Source organism: Lutra lutra, chromosome 1 (assembly GCF_902655055.1).
Source record: "Lutra lutra chromosome 1, mLutLut1.2, whole genome shotgun sequence".
In the NCBI taxonomy this organism is placed as follows: Eukaryota; Metazoa; Chordata; class Mammalia; order Carnivora; family Mustelidae; genus Lutra; species Lutra lutra.
This window is the reverse complement of record NC_062278.1, coordinates 63,269,983-63,291,219: the sequence shown is the minus strand read 5'-3', so window position 1 is coordinate 63,291,219 and position 21,237 is coordinate 63,269,983. Positions and strand designations below refer to the sequence as shown.

Genomic DNA, 21,237 nt, shown 5'->3' with positions numbered 1-21,237 from the left:
GCTCTGAATTGCTTTTATCCTGTAGCTGCCTGCGATTTTTTTTTTAGGAATAGAGTTTTGAAATGCCAGTATTACTATTCTTTTTCAATGCTGGGTGTGTTTCAAAGACACATTAATGATCTCAGTGTTATAAAATGCTTTAGGATCTTTTTTTTCACATGAAAGGCAATTTCTGTGGGTGTTTATATAAGTTTATAATTAGGTTAGTTAGGTTCTTTTATGTACACACAGCCATGCCATCCTCTTCCACCTCTTCTCTGACTTTTAGAGTTAAGATTTCATTTTCTCTTAATTGACCTTCATCTTAATTAGATTTCTGAAAGTCCAATCATGGAGCACATAGAAAATATTTATGCTTCCATTGTGTGAAACATCAAAGTGGTCTGCATTGCAGATGGTTCCCAAGATCAAAGCCAGCCGCCCGGGCCCTATTATTATTAGCGCAATTAGTCTGACATTGCTCCTTCTTGACTGTCCCCACAGTGTAACTTAGAGCAGAAGAAAATACTGATAATTTTTAAGAAAAAGCTTTTATGAAGAAATGAGCTTTTCCTAGTGATGAGTGAACCATGGAAAAATATAGACAGAACATCAAGATTCTGAGAAGATGTCTAACAACAAATTACACGGAGTTTTATGAGTTTAGTTAAACATACAGAATGGATGCCCTAACCAGTAGCACCTAGCACATACCTGACCTTATAAAAATTTCTCAGTGAATGTTGACTGAGTGAGCAGGTAAAAAACTCACAGGTAAGGTCTGCCCTCTTTACATTTCTCCAAACTCAGGTCACCTTTTTTTTAACCAGCACTTCACTTCAACCAGCTGGGTTTGTATCACATTAGAACAACTAGCCATGTACCTGTTGTACTGTTTGTGCAATTTGTCCTATTTAAATATAGTTGTATTAAGTAGATAAAGTCTCCGGGATTGAATTACAGAACCAGGTCTGGCTAGCAAAACTTGTTCCTACCAAGAAATACCCAGTATTACCTGCATCACTTCATCTAAGCCTATGTACTGTGAAAGTGTCACATTATTTAAAGTGATTCCTCTTCCTTTTCAAAACTCAGGGTCTGGAATTAGTTCAGGGATCAGGATGGCTAAGATAAATAATGACTAAATCGCTTATTGTAATGAAACAGACCCTGAGTACCACTGGAAAAAAAAAGTTCCAATGCTGGTAATTTTCTCCTACGACCATTTCATTGATTCATTTACTCAGTTGCCAACAGATATTTGTTGCTGAACACTGAGAAGTTAGAGCAGTAAGTAAAAGATGTAGACATAACAGTTTCCCCTGTTTACCTCACAAGCTGGATTCTACGGTCTCTCCTTTTTACTTCTCTTGGATAATCCTTCCCCACAGTTGGTTTATAGCATTGCATATAGCCATTTGACATGCAACATCTATTTTCTACGTTGTGAGAGGTCCTGGAGTTTACAGAAGCTAAATTATTGACTTGAAATCTCTTCAACTAAATAAGCTTATTCCTAGCACAATAGACAGGACTTCTGGTTTCTTGTGTCTTACTTACAACACAGCTGCTTATTTCTTCCAGGTACCATCCCTAGAGACAACTGTCCTTTCTTGACAGCTTGCCTCAATTTCAGTTCTCACAGTGGATTAAAAGTAGCTGCTTATGGGTTTACCTCATCCTAGTGCCCAGTATCCTGAGGATCCTATCTAGTGCATAGTCAACGTTCAATAAATGCAGACTGTTAAGTTTATTTGGATTCTCCTTACACTGAACTCTTTTCCTATTTCTGCAGAAATACTTCTCCAAAGCTGCCCCCAATTCTCAAGGCTTCCCTCCATCCCATTAACCAGCGAAGATTCCTGCTTTCCACCTTCCCACAATGATGTCTCCAACTAGGTTGACACTACCAAGCTATTACTTCTTTCCCCCTCTACTTGTCTCCATGTGAACTCAGCTCTGCCTCCACACTGATGTCCAGAACTAATGAACTCAACACAGATGGGGGTGGGGCATGGATGCTGGCATTTCTAAGGCTCACCCTTAAGCTTTGATAGCCATTTACGAGAGGAGGCAGGGGTTAGTTACCATAGAATTTACCATTGGGACTGGAGACATCCTTTGTTTCCAGATAATATATATATATATATGCATTTTAACTGCATTTAACTCAGTGCTTTGATTCAAAAATCACCTAATGATGAGATTTCAGGAAAATGACTGCTCATTATGGAACCAGACTGGCTACTTTCTCTGGATATTCATAACTACAGCTATGCATTCTCCATGCCAACCTCTAGTTTATTCTTATATTTGGCATGGTGTCAGTAAAGACATGTCCTCATACTTATGACTCCATTATGGGACCCCCAGAGAAAATAGTATGAATCCAAAGTATTACAATCTTTTACCATAACTTTGCAACGTGAACAAGAACCATGGTTTTCTGAATTCCTTCAGAGTACCAAGACTGTGCTAGAGGTTTTGTAGGAGTCACTGTAATCATGACATTGACAGTGGCTAACCAAGGAGGGAGGTGTATTGGGTCTGAACTACCCCAGCAAGGAGGTATTTACTTTATCACTGACATTATTTACTATGTTAAGTTTACTATTTCTGGGACATAGTGATTTAAAAAAAAAAAAAAAGATTACTTTGAGTTCATTCTATTATTGTTTCTAAATTCTCTAAAGATAGTACCTTTCTTATTGTCTCTATTCTCTGCCCCTGCGCTGTTGGTGCACCACTGCACACTAACCCCGAAAGATAATCAAATCATCCCTCTTACAGAGAGGACACAAACAGAGCTCAGAGAATATAAGCATTCTTGGCCATAAAATCAAAGAACTTGTGAGTGGTAAGTAGAGTTGGGATTCTAACTCAGGTCTAACTCCACAGCCCTCTTTCCTTCCAAAACACCATGTGAATAATAGAAATACAAGTAATAAATATCAAATGATAGCAATACTAATAATAAAAGTAATCACTTCAGGGGTTAAACATGCTCTCATATACATGATTTCGTTTGATCTTTACATCAAACCTGTGAGACAGATCACAAGGGTCATTAGCACCATTTATAGGTGGGGGACCCCAGGAGATGAACATGTCACCCCTGGGTGATGACAACCTAAATGGCACAGGCAGAAACTGAGCCCACAACTCCTGATTTCTAATGCGGGTTTATACCCCTTAAGTCACTGCATGCTGTGCCATTTTTGGTACCTTTTAATAATAGAAATAGAACATTTACCTTTTAAGCTACCAACATGTTCCCCTAACTGGTTATTTGTCCCTATTAGGAATTCATTACTTTTTAAAGGAGCTCATTGAAATGGAAGCCCAGAGAGGTTCAGAGCATAGGCTTCAAAATATGGGTTCATATCTAGACTCCATCAAATGCTGGCTATGTGAACTTGGACAAGTTAGTAACCCTGTGTAGGTCTGTCTTCTCATTCATAAACTAGGGTTAATAAGCCTTATGTCCAAAAGCTATTATTTGGATGAAAAGAATACCGAAAGCCTAGTAGAGTGCTGACACATGGTAAATGCCCACAAGTTGAGACCTTTATTAAGAATTTTGTTCTTTTATATTATTATTCCCAAAATTAGGATGATTGAAAGAATGATGTTTGGTTTGCTAGGCCACTGTCGCTGTTATCCTATTCATTCCAATTGAAAAACTCTTGTTGTTGGTGATTTAAGAGGAAGAAAGTCCTTATTAATATTTTCAGAACCCAGCATTTTGAAGTAATAAAGACTGGAAGAGTCTTTTGAAAATTGTAGGCTATTCCAAAGTCACGTAAAGAATAACAATGAACTCTGCAGAATTTTTACTAAGCCACATTTTTATTATAACAATATTTTGAGCAGGGACATCTATTATTTTAACTATACGAGGCATGCTGCAGTGTGATTTGTAATAATTTTTCTTAGCTTCACCTATACAAAATTCATTACAAATGAATTTTGAAATGTTCATTCCAATAAGCCATGAGTGAATAGAACTGCACCATTGTGTCATCTGAGGAATATTAGAAACAATGACTTCTTTGTACATTTATCATTATCTGTGAATTTACCTTGGTAGGAGACACATCCTAGATTTTCAAGGAGAGAAGCAAGTGTTTGGCCTTTGTAATTGACCAGTGTCATCCTATCCTCAAATTAATACACCTAAAAGTGCTCAACCCTGATTCGCTATCACCTTTCCCATCCTGGTGTCTCTGAGGAGCTAACAAGTAACTTACTACATAGGTATTCAGGTTTACACTAATGGAGGAATAAGTAAAGGAGATGTATGAGAGGCCCAATTGCCCCCATTATTAGAGATCAAGATGGTTAGCAGTGGTACTTAGTGTGGGGGACTTATCTCTCCAATCATGGCAGCCTTGAAATGGGGCAGGAAGGAGAGAGAGCCTACTCACCTGAGAGCAGGAAGGAGAGAGCCCGAATAAGAGTTTAGTGTGGAGAAACAGAGGAGAATCTCTGTTTCCTGCCAGAAGGTTGGTCCCAAAAGGAAGTAAGGAAAGAGATGGGCCAAAAAAATCTCATTTATTCTTTCCAGACTTTTCAGTCAAAATCATTCCTTCCTTGTGAGTCTCAGAACAAGGAGGTATACTAAATAAGCTCCCACCACATACAAGGAAACATCCAGAGTGAGGAATAACTCTCCCATAAGATGGATTCCTCATCCCATGGTGGAGGGGCTGGGGCCCATGTACCATGGCATTATTCTGTTGAGTTGCCACAGACATGAGTGTCAGAGGTGGAAGTGATGGAAAGTATGGAGTCAGACCCAGGTTAGGGCTGGTTTAGCAAAAAGGTAGTCATCATTAAGGGTATGTCACTCATAACCATGTGGCTCCAGAAACTCACAAACACTGGTTAAAACTCCTTTTACACACGGAGAAATTAAACAAATCAATAGAATCAAAAGCAAGATTATCTCTTTGGCCAGCATGCTACAAATTGTGGAATCGTTGGCAGCTTCAGAGCCTACTACAGTGAAGAGGTAAGGATGGGAAACTAGTATTTGTTCATGGTCATCTATTTCTCTGCTTACAGATCTTTTCAAAGTGGATGGCATCATTAAATCCCCAACCCAGAAACTTGGGTGTTACCTTTGACATTGCTCCTTCTTTCCTTCATCCTTCATATCTATTGTTGTCAATTCTGAGGCTTCATATCTTTCATATCTTCATATCTTTCAATTCTGTCCTTTCCCTTCCATCCCCTTTATCACAAACCTAGTGCAGGCTATCTTGGGTTCCTTCAGTACTCTCCAAGTGGACCTCCCTGCCTCTGGTTCCAGCATCCTCATTTGAGGAAGGTGAGGCAAAGTGACTCTGGGCAAAGCACGATCTTCTGTAATGAGGAAGGACAGTGAGGTATAGAGCCTGGATTTGAGCTCATGTCTATCAAATATTAAATCCAAGCTCTTAACCTCTGTTCAGTGCCCCATCTCTATACAAATACCTCCCCCACCAGCACCACTACCACCAATTATTCCATGATCTTTTGAACTAATGTGTTCTAATGATCCGTACAGCAAATCACCAAATGAAAGAATTTTAAGTGGAACCATTGGAGATCATTTAAAGCTAACTCTTTCTTTCAAAAGAAGAGAAAGAAAAAGTTCAAACTGGTGTAGACACTTGGGCAGGCCATAGTTCTGTTTAAGAGAAGAGGCAAAATATGACCTCGGGTTTCCTGTTTCTAACTGTTAATCCTGACTCCTAACTCATGGAACAGATAAATAAGCTGTAATTTTAAAAGTTAATAATTTAAGGGTTAAATAAGTTATGGGTATGAACATACACTTGGGTCATAATGATACCAAATGCCCATTTGTGAAGGATGGGCAGTTTGGACTAGAATTGTTTTTTGGATTTTTTTTGTTGTTGTTTTTGTTTTTAAAGCCGGAAGGGTTAGTAGAGGTCATTAAAGTGTGGTTCCCTCACTTTATAGGTAATAAAACCAAGGCTCAGTAAGATAAACTGTGTGATGGGAGGTCCACGCAACCAAACTGAAATTAAATTCCAGGACTCCTAGCTTCCAATCCAGGGTTCTTTCCCCTCATCTGGCTACTTTTTTGTGTCTTTACAAAAATGAGTAGATGGGTCTAAAATAAAACAGCCATTTCCACCACCCACTTTGGCACATCTGTCTACATATGGCTAGTGATGCTTATCCAAATGTGCTTTAACTCCTCCTCTCTCTGGCAGTAATTTCAAGATGTCCAAGCTGATATGAAAATGAAATGGAAGAGAAAACTGCAGACTAACCTCATGGTTTTGTGCGTCCTTTTAAACTAAGATCAGAGGGTGCCTGGGTGGCTCAGTGTGTTAAGCCTCTGCCTTCGGCTCAGGTCATGATCCCAGGGGCCTGGGATCGAGTCCCGCATCAGGCTCTCTGCTCAGCAGGGAGCCTGCTTCTCCTCATCTCTCTCTGTCTGCCTCTCTGCCTACTTATGATCTCTGTCTGTCAAATAAATAAATAAAATCTTTAAAAAAAATAAACTAAGATCAGAGTCTTCTATAGGCAGGGAACTTGGAAAACAGTTTTGTATATGAAAACAAAAATCAAAACTGAGTGAGCCAGACCAGGTGCTGAAGAGCAGAGATTTAAATGAATTTTGTGTACTAGAGTTTATTTTGCTAATTTCCCTAAATAAGCTTTCTCCTCTACAAAATCTAAATAGACTGTTTGGGTCTATTTTTGACTTGTGCAAAGAGCCAACTTGCCATTTCCTGCCAAATGACCTTTGGACTGAAAAGTCCTTTTCTCCTTGAAGGTCCATAACCTGTACAAATACAGCATCATCAAGGCAAGAGCTTGTGTCTACCACCCCAGCTCAGCTGTCCGGACCTGTAAACACTTGTTCCATCCTCTGTAGGATTGTTTGAAAGAATCATGGCAAATTAGAATATAAGATGTGTTTCTGAGCTCATTTCAAGGCTGCTACAGCTTTGCAGACCCAACTCTAAGCAGAACATATCAAGTGTACAACTGCCAGCAAGCGCAACTGCAAGACACACCAAGCAGCTTCTCTGTGCCAGGGTACGCTTCAATTGCACACTCACACACAAAAGCACAATTTACTTGGGTCCTAGCAATAAGGAAACACTTAGAAAAAAAAAGGTGAGCATCTAACACTAGTTTGTTTGAACTTATGTTGAGAGAACTTTAATCCGCTATCACTTTCACCAGACTTCTTACTACCATCTCAAACTATAACAATAATGGTGATAATAATAATGATGAGAAAGAAAAATTGTTCAAATTAGACATTTAAAATCCCAAGTCCTTTGGTATCACCTCTGAATTTATGAAAAGAAAAAACCATCTAAATATTATAATCTATGCTTGAAACAATTGATAGTCTATTGGAGTAGGGAAAGAAATCCTAAATGCCATCACCATAAAACCCTATTAAGTATCCCATTTAAGTAAAGCAAGTCTATGGTTTCATTAATCATCCCTTATTTTTATTTTTCTAGTGATCAGTGCCATTCAGCTGATCACAAAATTCATGTAAATGAGGCTTGAAGACTATTCCTTTCGTGCAGTTCTCAGATCAGATCATCTTTTCTGAGTCTGTCTCACAGGGAAATTCGGCAGCCCCCTCTGACTCTAGTGTCAACAGTGTGCCTGTCTTTCCTACAGATCCTCCCACTATCACAGAGTCCAAGAGCAATGAAGCCACCACAGGGAGGAAAGCTTCACTCAAATGTGAGGCCTCGGCAGTGCCTGCTCCTGACTTTGAGTGGTACCGGGATGACACCAGGTATGTGCCAAATGGGCAGGGCACCCATCGCTCCACCAGGTGGTCTTGGGGACCAAACCAAGTTCCGCTGTCATGATGTGGGTTAACACTATTAAACTCTTCTTTTTCTCATCTCTGTATCAAGTGCTTTGGGGCCTGTAGTTCTTAACCCAAAGCCCTAAGGCATTCAGGTTACATGCAAAGAGGGAGGTAGGTGCTTAGTGAGTCATTTCCTAGAAAGTTTTCCTAACTTTCCTAGAAAGACCTGCATGTCTTTCTTACCTGTAGCAGAAACCAAAGCCCGATGAAACTCATCCATTCCCGAGTTTTCTCTGTCAGTGGACATTGATTCTGATGATATGAGGTTGCACTATTAAAACAAAGAATTGAGCAGGAAACCACAAGCTCTAACTACTACATTTCTTTCTATGTCCTCCAGTATCATGATAAAAAAGGGGTTACTGCACCAAGTCTTCATCAGTGTTTCTTTTTACTCTTTTGTTTTTGAACTCAGGATAAACAGCGCTAATGGCCTTGAGATTAAGAGCACGGAGGGCCAGTCCTCCCTGACGGTGACCAACGTCACTGAGGAGCACTATGGCAATTATACCTGCGTGGCTGCCAACAATCTGGGGGTCACCAATGCCAGCCTAGTCCTTTTCAGTAAGTATGCCTAAGTAGGGCCTGACTCAGGAGAACAAGTCAACTAGTTCTCCAGTGGAAAACTCGAATATCATTGACTTATCTTATCATCTACGTTACCTATTAAAGGTAAACTTGCACAAAAACAAGAATGTAGTCACTGAAACAAAAACACGGGCCCTTGATCCCTATGCACAAGGCAGGATTTACAAATGAGATAATTTCTCTCTCCATCTCCTGGCTTACTTTTGATAACTACTTTGTGGTTTTTTGTTGTCGCTGTTGTTTTTCCACTTCTTAAAAAAATTCTGTGTTTTGTTTTATTTTCCCCTCGGTTGATTAACTGTAAGAATATTCAAAGAACAGAAATCTCCTTAAGGAACAGAGGTGATGGGGCGCCTGGGTGGCTCAGTGGGTTAAGCCGCTGCCTTCGGCTCAGGTCATGATCTCAGGGTCCTGGGATCGAGCCCCGCATCGGGCTCTCTGCTCAGCATGGAGCCTGCTTCCTCCTCTCTCTCTGCCTGCCTCTCTGCCTACTTGTGATCTCTGTCTGTCAAATAAATAAATAAAATCTTTAAAAAAAAAATAAAAATTTAAAAAAAAAAAAAAGGAACAGAGGTGATGTAAGATCTTGGAACATGGATGGCAGTTAAAAAATGGCCCTAATAAGAGTGATTGAGGAAGAAAAATTCCATGAGTCTGGGTAAGGTGCCGGGAGAAGGGAGAGGCTAGGAAAAGAAAGTGTATTTCTAACAACACAGGAGAAATGATGGAGTGAATGATTAAAACATGATACAAAATCTAAAGGAAGAAAAATGGCTGCAGAAAGGTTTCTATACGACAGCAGGAAACATTACTTACCTGACATATTTTTGGAAGAGATAAAATGGTAGGAGAGAGGAGCATTTCCAAAGACCAGAGAAGATCCTAAGGCCAACTGAAGAGGACTCAGTTGTTTTAACTTCCTGGTATTCGTAGGAGAGCCCACGTCAGAGCCTAACTCTGTAGTAGCTGTTCCGTAAGCTATCTGACCCCCTCCCTTGCTGGCCCTGAAGCTATGAGCATAGACACAAATGCCCCCTGAGAAACAGAAGGATGACGGGTGAGATTAGGAGAAGATGACACATTTGGAATAGGAAAGCAAGCAATGGAACTACGGTTCCATTAGTAATCTCTTATTTTTACGTAGTTCTCTAGTGATCAGTCCCATCCAGCTGATCATAAAACTCGCAGTAAGAAAACGGAATTTGGAATAGGAAAATGTTTATCAGAGAAAGTAAAACAAAAGAGTTAGCACATGCTGGGCCAGAAAGTTCATTTGACTAAAAGAGATAGTCCAAAAGCTTTACTATTATTATTTTGGATACTCTAGTTTCTCTTCAGATCGCATAAATCTTTCACATTTTACTATTATTATTTTGGAATAACAAACCACAAGGAATTTTTTTTTTCCTGCACATGTTCAGTTGGAAAAGCTAGAAATACTACGACCAGGAGAGACGTTTCCATCTTGCTTTATCTGATTTAGATGAGCCTACAAGAAAAAATATATATACATACATTTTTAGGAGAAAAATCAATTTAAGTGAAAGTTCTCTTGAGATGAAGTATTACAGCCATTTTATAACTGTTCAAGATCCAACTCTGCTTATAAAAAACAACCACCACAAACTATTTTAAATCTGGGCTTCAGTTTCTCACCCAAAATTCCCATTGATTTCAACCTATCACTGTTTGATGGCATACAGTCGTACAAACACTTGAAGTTTAAAATCATATGAATTTTAATACAAAGTTTAAAATTCATATCCCTGTTTACTTGTCTCCAAAGACCAAACATCAGTAGTGTTCTTTACTTCGGCTAGACACACTAATACCTCAAGACAATTGAGAAGGTATTTATTAAGAAATGTAGTTACTTGTTTCATTCTTGACATCAGGGATTCCATAAACAGGGGGGAAACAGCCTCCATTCTACATCCAAGATTCTGACGTATCTAATGTAACCTGCTTAAGTAGAACGACATACACTTAATAAGAGGTTCTGTAGGGACAATAAGAGGTTTCATAGAGAAAGTGGAACCATTGGGTTAGAGAAAGTGAACAACTATAATTTGCATTAAAGTATTTTTCCTTGTATCCCACCCAGAAGAAGCGTGCTAATATATTTCAAATAGTAAAATGACACCTATAGACGGAGAGAGGAAGGTGGAGGATGGAAGGGTGGGCTAGGTCAGAGATAATGGAGATACCTACGGCTAGTGTGCTGGTGGTGATGAAGGGTAATCTCCAGCCCTCTAATACCATTGCCCTAGTCATAAAAGTCCATTTAAAGGACCCACCTGTAAAATTAAAAAATGCCAAGAATCTTACAGAATCTCTGTTTGTAAGCTGAGAATCACAGACTTGGGCAAGTGTATCATAATCACATTGTGACTTCACAGAGCTCACCTGAAATTATACAATAGAGAAGTGCACAGCACCATAATTAAAGGGGCACTGTTTCCCCATGGGCCCACACTGCCCTCTGCAGAGCAGCCTTCTTAAGCATCAACTCTGCATTGGGCAGCACATGCATCAGCATTGGGTTTGTAACTGGTTTCCCACCATATGGGAAAGTTTCAGAGGCATCATGATGAAAATGAATGGAACTACTGCCCTCTTTCTTAGACCCAAGACCCAAATATGGACATGTTAAGGGGGAAGCTGCACTTCTTAACCAACCGAAAAGGTGCTTCCACCATGCCTACCCCACTGTGACCACAAGGAGGCCCCTTGTGACAGCCATATTCATTAGCTGAATCCTTGGGAATACAGGTCTATGGAACCCTAGTCACACAGGCAAGAGAGAAAGAGAGAGGAAGAGGGTGGGAGGAGGTGGGAAAGGAGGGAAGGACGGGGGAAGGAAGTACCTAAGTGAACAGATTGCCCATTACTTGGACTCAGAGTAGGTGGGTTGAATGGGAAGAAGGAAGACACTGCTGGTGGTGGTACTTTTCCACAGAACAGAGTCAGAAGGGGAGAGATGCTTGGGAGGGGCGGCTACCACAGCCCTGACAGAGAGCGTTGTATGGGTAGAGGGGAACTGTGCTGACCCAGCTGGTCCAGAGCAGCTGAGGCAGCTGGTGAGCTGCTACCAGCCAGAAGGAGAAAGCCAGGAAAACTGGAGAGCCAGAGACCCGAAAGAGTTCTCGATTATCCATCTTCACAGGGGTATCAGCACATTTCCAGTGTCCACCTCAGTGACACGTGCTGACTTTTTATGCAGGGTCAGTTTGCGGTCACGGATTCTTCTTGTCCTCCACTGTCTATTCCAATATTGCTCTCCAGAGGGGTCAAAGTAATTAAATGAAAGTGCAAGAATACATTGTATTCACAGTAATTTTTTCCTAAGCCAATGGAAGTACCCTTCTTTCCTTTGTTTCCTTGTCCACACATTCCAGCATTGTTTTATCAAGAACTGTACTACCTCAGGCTGTATCATATCCAACTTTATATATTTTTCTCCATCCTGGGAAAAGCATTACATTGTGTAATTTTTCTGAACACATTAGTCCAACAGTACAGTGTGTACCAGCAAAGATTCAGCTCCTTAGTCCTCCTTAGCTGTCGGGATATGCACCACATGGAGGAAGTTTTCTGTTGATGCCAAGAGAAGGTCCATCCCCAGCACATGGAACATTGCAGATTCTGTTTCCACACTGATGACTACAATGCACCCACAAAGGAAACCTATCTTGTTTCCATGCTCATGTTGAGTTACTTTTAACACAATGGATAGGGAGGAAGGATAGGGTGATGATTTTAATGTGGTCACTCCTGATCAAGTCAGTTCTTCAAGGTGCTCTGCACCTGCGCTAAACACTTAACATACATGATCTCATTTCATTGTCGGTCCTAGTAGGGACTCCTACTTCTCCACTACACAAAAGAGGTGAAGCAACTAGAGCAACTAAGTAAAGCTGCTGGGATTTAAACAAGTAATCTGTTTCCAAAATCCAGGCTCCAGATCAATATGTTACCTAAGTTTGTGTATGTGGAGAAAATGTTAGGAAATGTATCTTTTGTAGTTTGGAAGTGAGGAGATAGATAATTTCTTTCTCCTTTTTTCACTTATCGAGGTCTTTCCAGGACTAAATATTGTCACATCCCTTCCCACCTCAGACTCCATGTTGGCCACCTCCCATTTCATTTCCATTAACCCCCACCAACACGGGTCCCCTAGATTAGTTAGACTGTTGATTTATCTTTGGCACACTGAGATTCCTAACTAATATTCCAGCCTAGTGATCAGTGCTTGACCTCAGGACGGGAATATTCCCACATGTTAACGGACACTCCTACTAATCAATTACCCTCTGCTTTAGAGAAATGTGTGACTGGGAAGGCATTTTGAAGCTATTAAGTACAAAAAAATAAAAACGCAGAGAAATCTACACTGAGCCATACCACATCAGTGTGTAGGAGGTTTTCAAATTTTCTTTTGAATTTTAGAAGATCATTAACTTGTAAGCCTATACTTGATTAAATTTCAAGTATTACCTAAGCAACCCAGCGCTGGAGAGAGCCCTTAAAATGAGGGCTTCCCCTACTTGTTTAGAAACCATTTTAAGTTATCACCTCAGGGGTTCAGGGTTTAAATATATACCACTTGATGATGCTAGTTAAGACTTGGCAAAGCCTCTTAACCAGCTATGTCTGGATGCCACATACACATAATAAAACAATGTGAGCCGCTACTGGAACATTACCACATGCGGTTTGAAAGACTGGCTGCAAACTTTTTACAAGGGCTCTCTGTGGCTACAATAAGAAATAGATGGGCATTTGGGATGTAATTTAGCTTCAGGAATAGGTGTGGAATGTGCTGACTTCCAAAAAGTTTACAGAACATCCGCAATACCCATTGAAAAAGAAGAGAAAATCATATCTCATTTAATAAATTACCTCCATATATATACCTTATCATCAACTCCAGCCTTTGTCATTCAAGTGCTTTTAATTCAGAGGTTCTTCTTAAGTGTTAATGCCCCATTTATCTCATGGTGTCCCAGCAGAATCAACCAATCACACACACGCGCGCGCGCGCGCGCACACACACACACACACACACTTAACAGATAAGAAACTGATGATCAGAGTTAAGGGTCTTTCTAAGAGCCACAGCATGTTTCTGGGGTCAACTTTAGGGCTCTGTTCCTAAGAACCTTCCAATCACCTGCTAAGCTCGGCTGACTTCCCCAAATGTTAGTAACCAAAAGACAAAGCACATAGCAGCTAAGTTCCTATCCTCCCCCACTTCTGAATTTTGAACGTTGAAGAATTTCTTTTTCATTTTAAGTGATATCACTTCCCATTACACTCTTCCAAGAGCCCACAAACCCTGGGCATGAATTATAAAATGCAGCAGAGTGATGACAGAAGAATAAGGATGAAAAGCTGGGGTGGGGAAGCATCTAAAGGAGTAAGTAAGATGGAGTTAGAGAATGAGAGTAACCAGTGGGGTGTGGTAGGACTGAGATGAGGAGAATTAGGGTGGAGCTAAGATGATGGTAACAAGCAGAGAAACAATTGAGAGGGTGATGAGAGGAGGGTGGGTGAGATGATTTCAGTGATATAAATGATATAAATGGTCTTGCGGAAATGAGGGCAGAGTGCATTTACCCAGCTGTGAACAGTGTGATGAGAAAATATTAAGCTGAGTCATTTAAACAATCTGAATAATAATAGTAATAATAAAAATAAAATACAGTAGATAGAGTATTGTATGGGACAGTAGTTTCCAGCTGCTCCATAAATGCTGAAAGCAGTTTAGCTATTTATTTTCAAAGCTGGAAACTTAATACCAAGTAACCAGTGGAGGCTTAAACCATTTTTCTATTTGACACTTGTGTAACTAAGACACAATTGTTCACTGCGCTATTATTGACCTGTTCCATCTTAATGCACTTAGGAAACTTTGGCGTTTAAGCTACAACTTTCAGCCAAGCTAGAGAAAAGCTCCTTCCGCAAGGAGACCAGGTTTTCTTGGCATCCCGATGTACTGAGTGTCCAAGTTCCAGGCAAAATCTACTCTTCCTAAACTGACGGTATGAGATGGCAGGCAGATCAAATTTGAATATTACCTTGATTTTTATTGATTTCAATTTATCATTAGTCCTTATTTAACCAAACAGCTAAGAGGGATATAAAGTGCAGGCTAATTATATTGCACTATAGGGTTTCTGGGCAGCGAGGAATGCATGCGACCCCTAATACACCATTCTTGCTCTCTGAAAGAGCCTCAGAGGAGGATTTCGAGTTAAACCTGGGGTTTTGATAAGATAAATAGGGGATATCTTCAAGTCTGAGCTCTGCTTGCACAATCAATTTATGATCAGTAGCATGGGGATGGGACTGTGAGTGATACGTAAGCTCAAGCTCAAGTGTTCAAAAGAATGCTTTCTCTTAAATAAATAAATAAATAAATTTAAAAAAAAGAATGCTTTTTCTTACTCAACAGGGTGTATCATCAAGTAAATTTGGTTGGTTGATCAAATCTCAGGTGAGATTGTATTATCACAAGAGGGTGGCATTAAAGAAAAGACCAAATAAAATTATATCATGTCAATTTACTTATTTCCCTGGCATTACCCTTGCACTGGTGTTAGAACGGAAGACAAACCTGAGGGAAAAGTTGATTAGTATTTCCCAAAATAAATTTTCTACATATGTGGCTAAAGCTGATATGAGCTGTAGGGCTCAGGGAGAGGAAAAGCATCCTTAGCTATCATGGGTCCATCTGTCATGAGTTAAAGAGACCAGAACCAGGATGAAGTTGCATGACTGAATGTGATCACTACTAATTTATATACCTTCAACCCAGCCCTCCAAAAAACTTGTAATTTCGGTAGTGAGTTTTTTCACTCTAGGGTAGGATCCTGTGTGTAGGATTACCACAATAAGATGTTGTTTCCTACTCTAGCTAATTTTTTTTTAAAGGCTTTAGATTTAAAATTTTACTAATAGCTCTCCGATACTTTGGTGTTGGCAGGAAGAACAGACAAATGCTTCACGGGAGATATAATCCTATAAGCTTGGAAATTCTTCTGTTTTGTAATTATCTGAGTAGCTGAACATGAGTAAGATATATATAGAAAGAGATATAGATATAGATCTATATAAACTCTCCATGATGCTTACTATTTTTCCCCTATAGAGCGTGTTTCACCCACAATCCCCCATCCCATTCAAGGTCAGTATGATTTTTATGACTGTAATTCTGTTGCTGGGTCATTCTCCATCATCTATAATGTGCACAACACAAACCAGGGGACACAGATTCACAAAATTCACATACAATAGAAATCTTTTTTTTTTCTTTAAACCTTCAAAAGAGAGTCCATCCATTGTCCCCACACCAGCTGATAGGCCTGTAACAGACCTGTCATCTGACTTAAGTTGGTCAGTTGCTGGTGAGATGACACCAAACTCAGAAAGCAATTTTCTCTTCAATTAGTATGTATGACAGGTGACTGTGGACTCACATATTTGGAACACAGCCAGTTACGTTCTGCAGCTCATAAAAATACGAATCCTCCAACTGGCCACCCTCACATTTGGAGGCTTATACAATCTGAATCTGAAGTCCTTGGAATTGTATAAATGAATTTATCTAGTGCTGTCGAAGTTTGAACTCAGCCATGTTACAAGGACATTCATTTTTCTGAAAACCTTGGCTAATCTGAGGGCCTTTCCTTTTAACCATGACTATTTTAGAAAATACAAATGAAAAAATAAGATAGTCATTCTGTATTCCTTTTCATAAAACTTTCCACACACTCAAATTAAATTTTGCCTCCTACATCACATTTAGATGCAAGTTATAGCCCCAGCCTTCTAGCTTAAGGCTATTTAAAGGCAAATTGGCAAATAAAATTAAAACAATACAAAAAACTCTGAAATGAAACCAACCTACCATTGAAATTAAATTCCAGAAAAGTGATTTGCAAATAACACTCAAAGACCTGAGAAAAAATGGAGAGTAGGCCATGCGGGGCCTAGTGTGGAAAAAAATAAATCCAATTAAACAAGATTATTGTATACACTATAAAGGAAGTGTGCTGAGAATTAAAGGTAGAAAGCTGCTGTTTTATAAGTTTGAACACGGATCATGTATCATTAACACTCGCCCAAACTAAAAATTAGGCCAGAATTCGGTGAGGATGTTCAGTGTCAATAACGTGATGTTTTGCATATGTATGTATTCACATATATGCAAACTTATTTTAATTACATTTGCAATGAGGATTGCAAGGTTTCAAGGATCAACTAGACAGCTTAATAAAAAAGTTATTCTTAAATTTTAAGAAGGGTCCAAACTATTTTTAGAAGAACTCTGTTGAATAAAATTGTTCCCTAAAACATTAATGAAATCTGTTTCTTATCCCAGATACTAAAAATAAGACTTAAAATGTGCCTGTTTTTTAGACTTGACATGAAACTTCGTGTTCGTTGAAAATATTCTATTTTGAATTCCTGATATGCCACAATTATTTTAAGACATTTATCTTCTAGTTTTGCTGCAAAGATTGACACCATTTTATCATGTTGCCATCTTGCAGATATCTTGACATGACAAACACACACATACACATTTGTCCCAATGGATAACATTTTCAAAGAGGTCATGCTCCATCCAAGATGAGCTTGGAACATTGTCACTGTGCCTTTGTGAGAGCAGTTCTGCAGCCACAAACTCACATGTTTATCTGATCATGCTTTATGATGTATATAACATGGAACAAAATGAAGTCAGTCACGATTCACAAAGGACAGCTGTTGGATATTGAAAAACAGTCTGGACCTGGAATGGAGCATGTTGGATTTTATTGAACTTGATCTTTTCCCACACACTGAATTGTTGATTGGAGAATGACCCGGGTTTGATTTGACGTTGTAGATAGACTGTAGATAGCTTCTTTAGATCCAATATAGAGACTGTAGTTTATCTCACTACTAATACTTCGGGCTTCTGCTGGTAGAAATTGAAAAGCTGTTCATGGAGACTTGGGATAGCTGATGTGTGAGGCTGACAGAGAAAGATAATGTCCTCTTAAATCCCCTGTTTCTTACAAGGACTTTAACTTTGTAGAAATTAAATCCTTTTTTTTTTTCTCTTCTGTCCAATCAAGATGGCAATCCATGTGAAATGCAGTTTTCCATGGGAACAAATATTAACATATAGGATCCTTAACTCTTTTTATAGTGCCACTGGAATACCAAAATATCTATGAAAAGCATGCCTACCTCACTTTGGTTGTATCTAAAGGACAAAACACCTTCATTTAATTAAATACTGTATATTGTCATCATTTACGTAGAAAACGACGTGTCTACCATGAAGTGCCTAAGGTGTCTATAAACAGTTGGTTGATGCAAAAGTCCTTTTCCATCCACCCATCATAAAAAGAGAGAACTTTCCCTCCTCTGTTCCAGTAACAGAAATGCATGTTTAATTTCAGCTGCTTCACTGTTAATATCTTTCATTGGAGGGTCTCCCCACCCCCAACCCCACTCTACAGAGCTCATCAAGCTGACTGGGGATAAACATCAGAGTCACAGCAGGAATGCAGTCCTAAACCCCTTCAAGCTGTGATTAAACAAAAACAAGGCTCAATAAATCAAATGTATTTCTCCTGGGCTTCCTTCATCATATTGCTTGATTTTCTGCAGTGATAATAATAATACTGGAATTCCACCAAAGGATAATTTGTATGGTCTGTGACCAATCAGAAATTTTCAAATGTCCTTTCCTATTCAGCCAAAAACAAGACCAAAAAAAAAAAAAAAAATCAGTGTACTTCCCTGCTTCTTAATTTAAAAGATATACATAAATAAATAAGTGTTCCACCCTTGATCTGTTTCTGATAGGTGTTTTTCCCCATTAATTTTAATTTAGGTTTATTTATTCTGAAATGAGTCCTGAATTGCATATATTTGCATAACTACCTCTGACTATATCACTGCAGAAAATCCACTGAATTGTAAAATGAGGAAAGAGTCAGCTCTAAGTGACTGAGGAAACTTTTCTCATTTTGTTAGGCTCAGATCCTTTCCTGAGGCCTCTGAATCCTGGGAAGTGATGCTACTGCTCCTGTCTCCTCCCCAAAAGCTCACTTGTGCATAGCCTTTCATGATGGAAGGGCACCTAGGGAGGCCTTCACATTGAGAAGGACCACAGGTTCAAAATGAGGTGACAAAACCAGCTGCAGAAAGTTAAAATGAAGTAGAAGAAGAGAAAGGACAAAGACAAATTACCATTGTGTTGTTTTTATCACCCTTAGGTGAGGAATCCCCTTGAGTGTGGGATTCTCTGGACTCAATCAGCCCATCCTTTTCCCACCACTGCAACTTAAAAAAAGAAAAAAAAATTAATAACCCTAGGTTGTGTCTCACGTGCTTGCCTCCCATCTGATTATTTATCCCAAGTGAACAGCCTTTCCATTCACTAACCCCGCGTGGCGAGTGGGTTTGGGAAATGTTGAGATTATCTTCCAGGCTCAGGCTTTGCACTGGGTTTGTTCACAGCTGCTTGCCATTCAGTTCCTGTTTTTCCATTGATAAAACACATTGCACATGGCTGGGTTTGCGTGATTAATACAGCTGTCTAAAGCTTTCTCAGAAAACAAAACAAAACCCCCAAAATTAAAGTGTAAAAAAAAAAATTAAAATCCAACCCACAAACAAACCAGGCGTGCAGAAATCTGAGGTCCACCTGGCATGTTTCCTCCCAAAGGGAGCCTGGCATCGTTAAGGGCGGGCCTGGCACCAGAAAAGCCAGTAGGAGGAGGCCACGTACCTGCTCTCACTGGGCGCTCTGACACCAGACTCCACTGAGATGGAAGGAAAGTGGGAGAAAAATCCTAAAGTCAGTGCATGCCGTAAAGATAACTAGACAATCCCTACAACTTCATTTATTTTCCGTAGGATGTTATCCCAGGTATCAATGAGAAAATGCCTCTTTTCAGCTCCTTATTATAACGTCAGTGCCATCTCCTATAATAATAACAATAATAGCTAACACAGAGAGTGGGCATCTCATGTACCAATAAAGTTCTGAGGGGTTTTGCATGTATTAACTCAATTAATCCCCACAATCCTAAGAAACTAATATGCACCTTCTCCCACACTCTTTAATGATCAAAGTACACCCAAACTACTGTCTATACCTTGCGGCATCCAGGCACATATGTAACGCACCTGTAGTGCATTATAAATAACCATTAGGTATGCTTCGTCATCAGATACGTATCTAATGAATTGTAAACACTCATCTAATTTATTTTGAGTATGCTTATAATACATAATACTTTTACCTTAATACCCATAGATTCTTCCAAAGTCTATTTCCAGACATACTCAACACAGAGACGTATGCCCGACTCACACAGAGATTTATATGAAAGCAGTCGTCTTTAAAAAAACATGAGCCGAGGTATCTGGCATCAGCACATCTAATTTCACACACTTATTCAGGCTGATTTACATACACACCTCTATTAATCATGGATAATTACTAGCATTGTTCTCTTTAATTCAGTTTTTCCAACTGTGAAATGGGAAAGAAATTATACTTTTCATGCCTACAAGCTCAGAGTGTTTTTTAAACAATATACAAAAAAGAGCTTGAAGTTCCTAGAAGGAAAGCACACTGAATTTAAAATAATCGTGCTCGTATACACATACTTCTTACATTTTTTAAAAGTACTGATATTTAAAGGCACACTTACATCCGATTGCCTGGATATTAGCTATTTACAAGTTTGGTGTGGCTTCATCATAGTTTGATTTTTGACTGATTCTAGGAATGTCTGAAATGCCCGCTGCTGATGGGTTTAAATACAGAAGTGTCTCACGGCCAGATAAAAAATGTTGTTTATTGTTTTTCACCAACATCATAATATTACACTTAGAAAAGCTTCACACTGCACCCTTCCCTATTGTGTGGCATGCGTGTGCACACACGCGCGCATACACAGGCACACACGCTGATACTTTCAGGGAGACCTTATCACGCATATTACCACCTGTCAGATCAATCCAGCATCCTCACTCTACAGAAAGTGCCCTTTTTCCTGGTGCAAGGTATAAAGCGCATCCCAGGGAAGGTTTTAGTTTAGTTTTCCCACTCGCTGGTGGAGGAAAAAGGGAACCTTGCTTGTTTACTGATAGTTCTTGGAAAGTAGCGTTAACGCAAATTTACAGCAAAATCACGGGCCCAGACTAACACACATGAAGATCGTTAAGAGCTGACGTTGGTACCTGAGGAACCTCTCTGATTCCCTTCCCGGGAGCAACAGGCTGACTTCCTCCTGATTTTCTTCAGTGGCTGGGAACCAAGTGGGACAGTTGTGCCAATACTTCACCTAGAATCAATACTTCACCTGCCAACACGGTGATTCAGACCCAACTGTTGAAACCACTTCTGTGCCTTGCTCATCTCAGCTCTGCATTCTTCCTTCGGCTGTGTTCCCTGAACAACTCTGGGCCTTTCCCTGTTCAAATCTGCCAGCAAGACTAAACCTGAAATGTATTCACACTATTATTTAAATGTCCAGCAGCAGCTTGGAAGTGTTACCTCTCAGAATTTACATTTAGCTTCAAGCTAAATGGCTAAAAATCCTACAGTGTCCGTGTAAACGTAGGAGAATTTTTTGTACAGGGACTCTTCTCTAATGCCTTTTCCTATTTTCCCAGTCTGTTTCTGCCTACGCCAGTCAGACTCTCCCGGTGAGCCTCCTGTACTTAGGCTTTGCTGTGCTATGTAGATTTCGAGAGTCAGCGGGGATTTGAAGATGAATATTTTT

At 39.7% G+C, this 21,237-nt stretch overlaps 1 protein-coding gene across 3 annotated transcripts in view; it reads left to right on the top strand.

The window, feature by feature from the left end:
- The window catches only part of LSAMP (limbic system associated membrane protein), a 671,549-nt gene that overhangs the window by 622,755 nt on the left and 27,557 nt on the right, over positions 1 to 21,237 (top strand). For 2 of the 3 annotated variants that reach the window (XM_047725483.1, XM_047725492.1), the window contains exons 5-7: positions 7,648 to 7,768; positions 8,262 to 8,410; positions 15,588 to 15,623. In XM_047725483.1, the coding sequence (XP_047581439.1) occupies positions 7,648 to 7,768; positions 8,262 to 8,410; positions 15,588 to 15,623 (306 nt within the window). The remainder of the gene's footprint in view (positions 1 to 7,647; positions 7,769 to 8,261; positions 8,411 to 15,587; positions 15,624 to 21,237) is intronic. The other variant, XM_047725497.1, reaches the window with a different exon arrangement.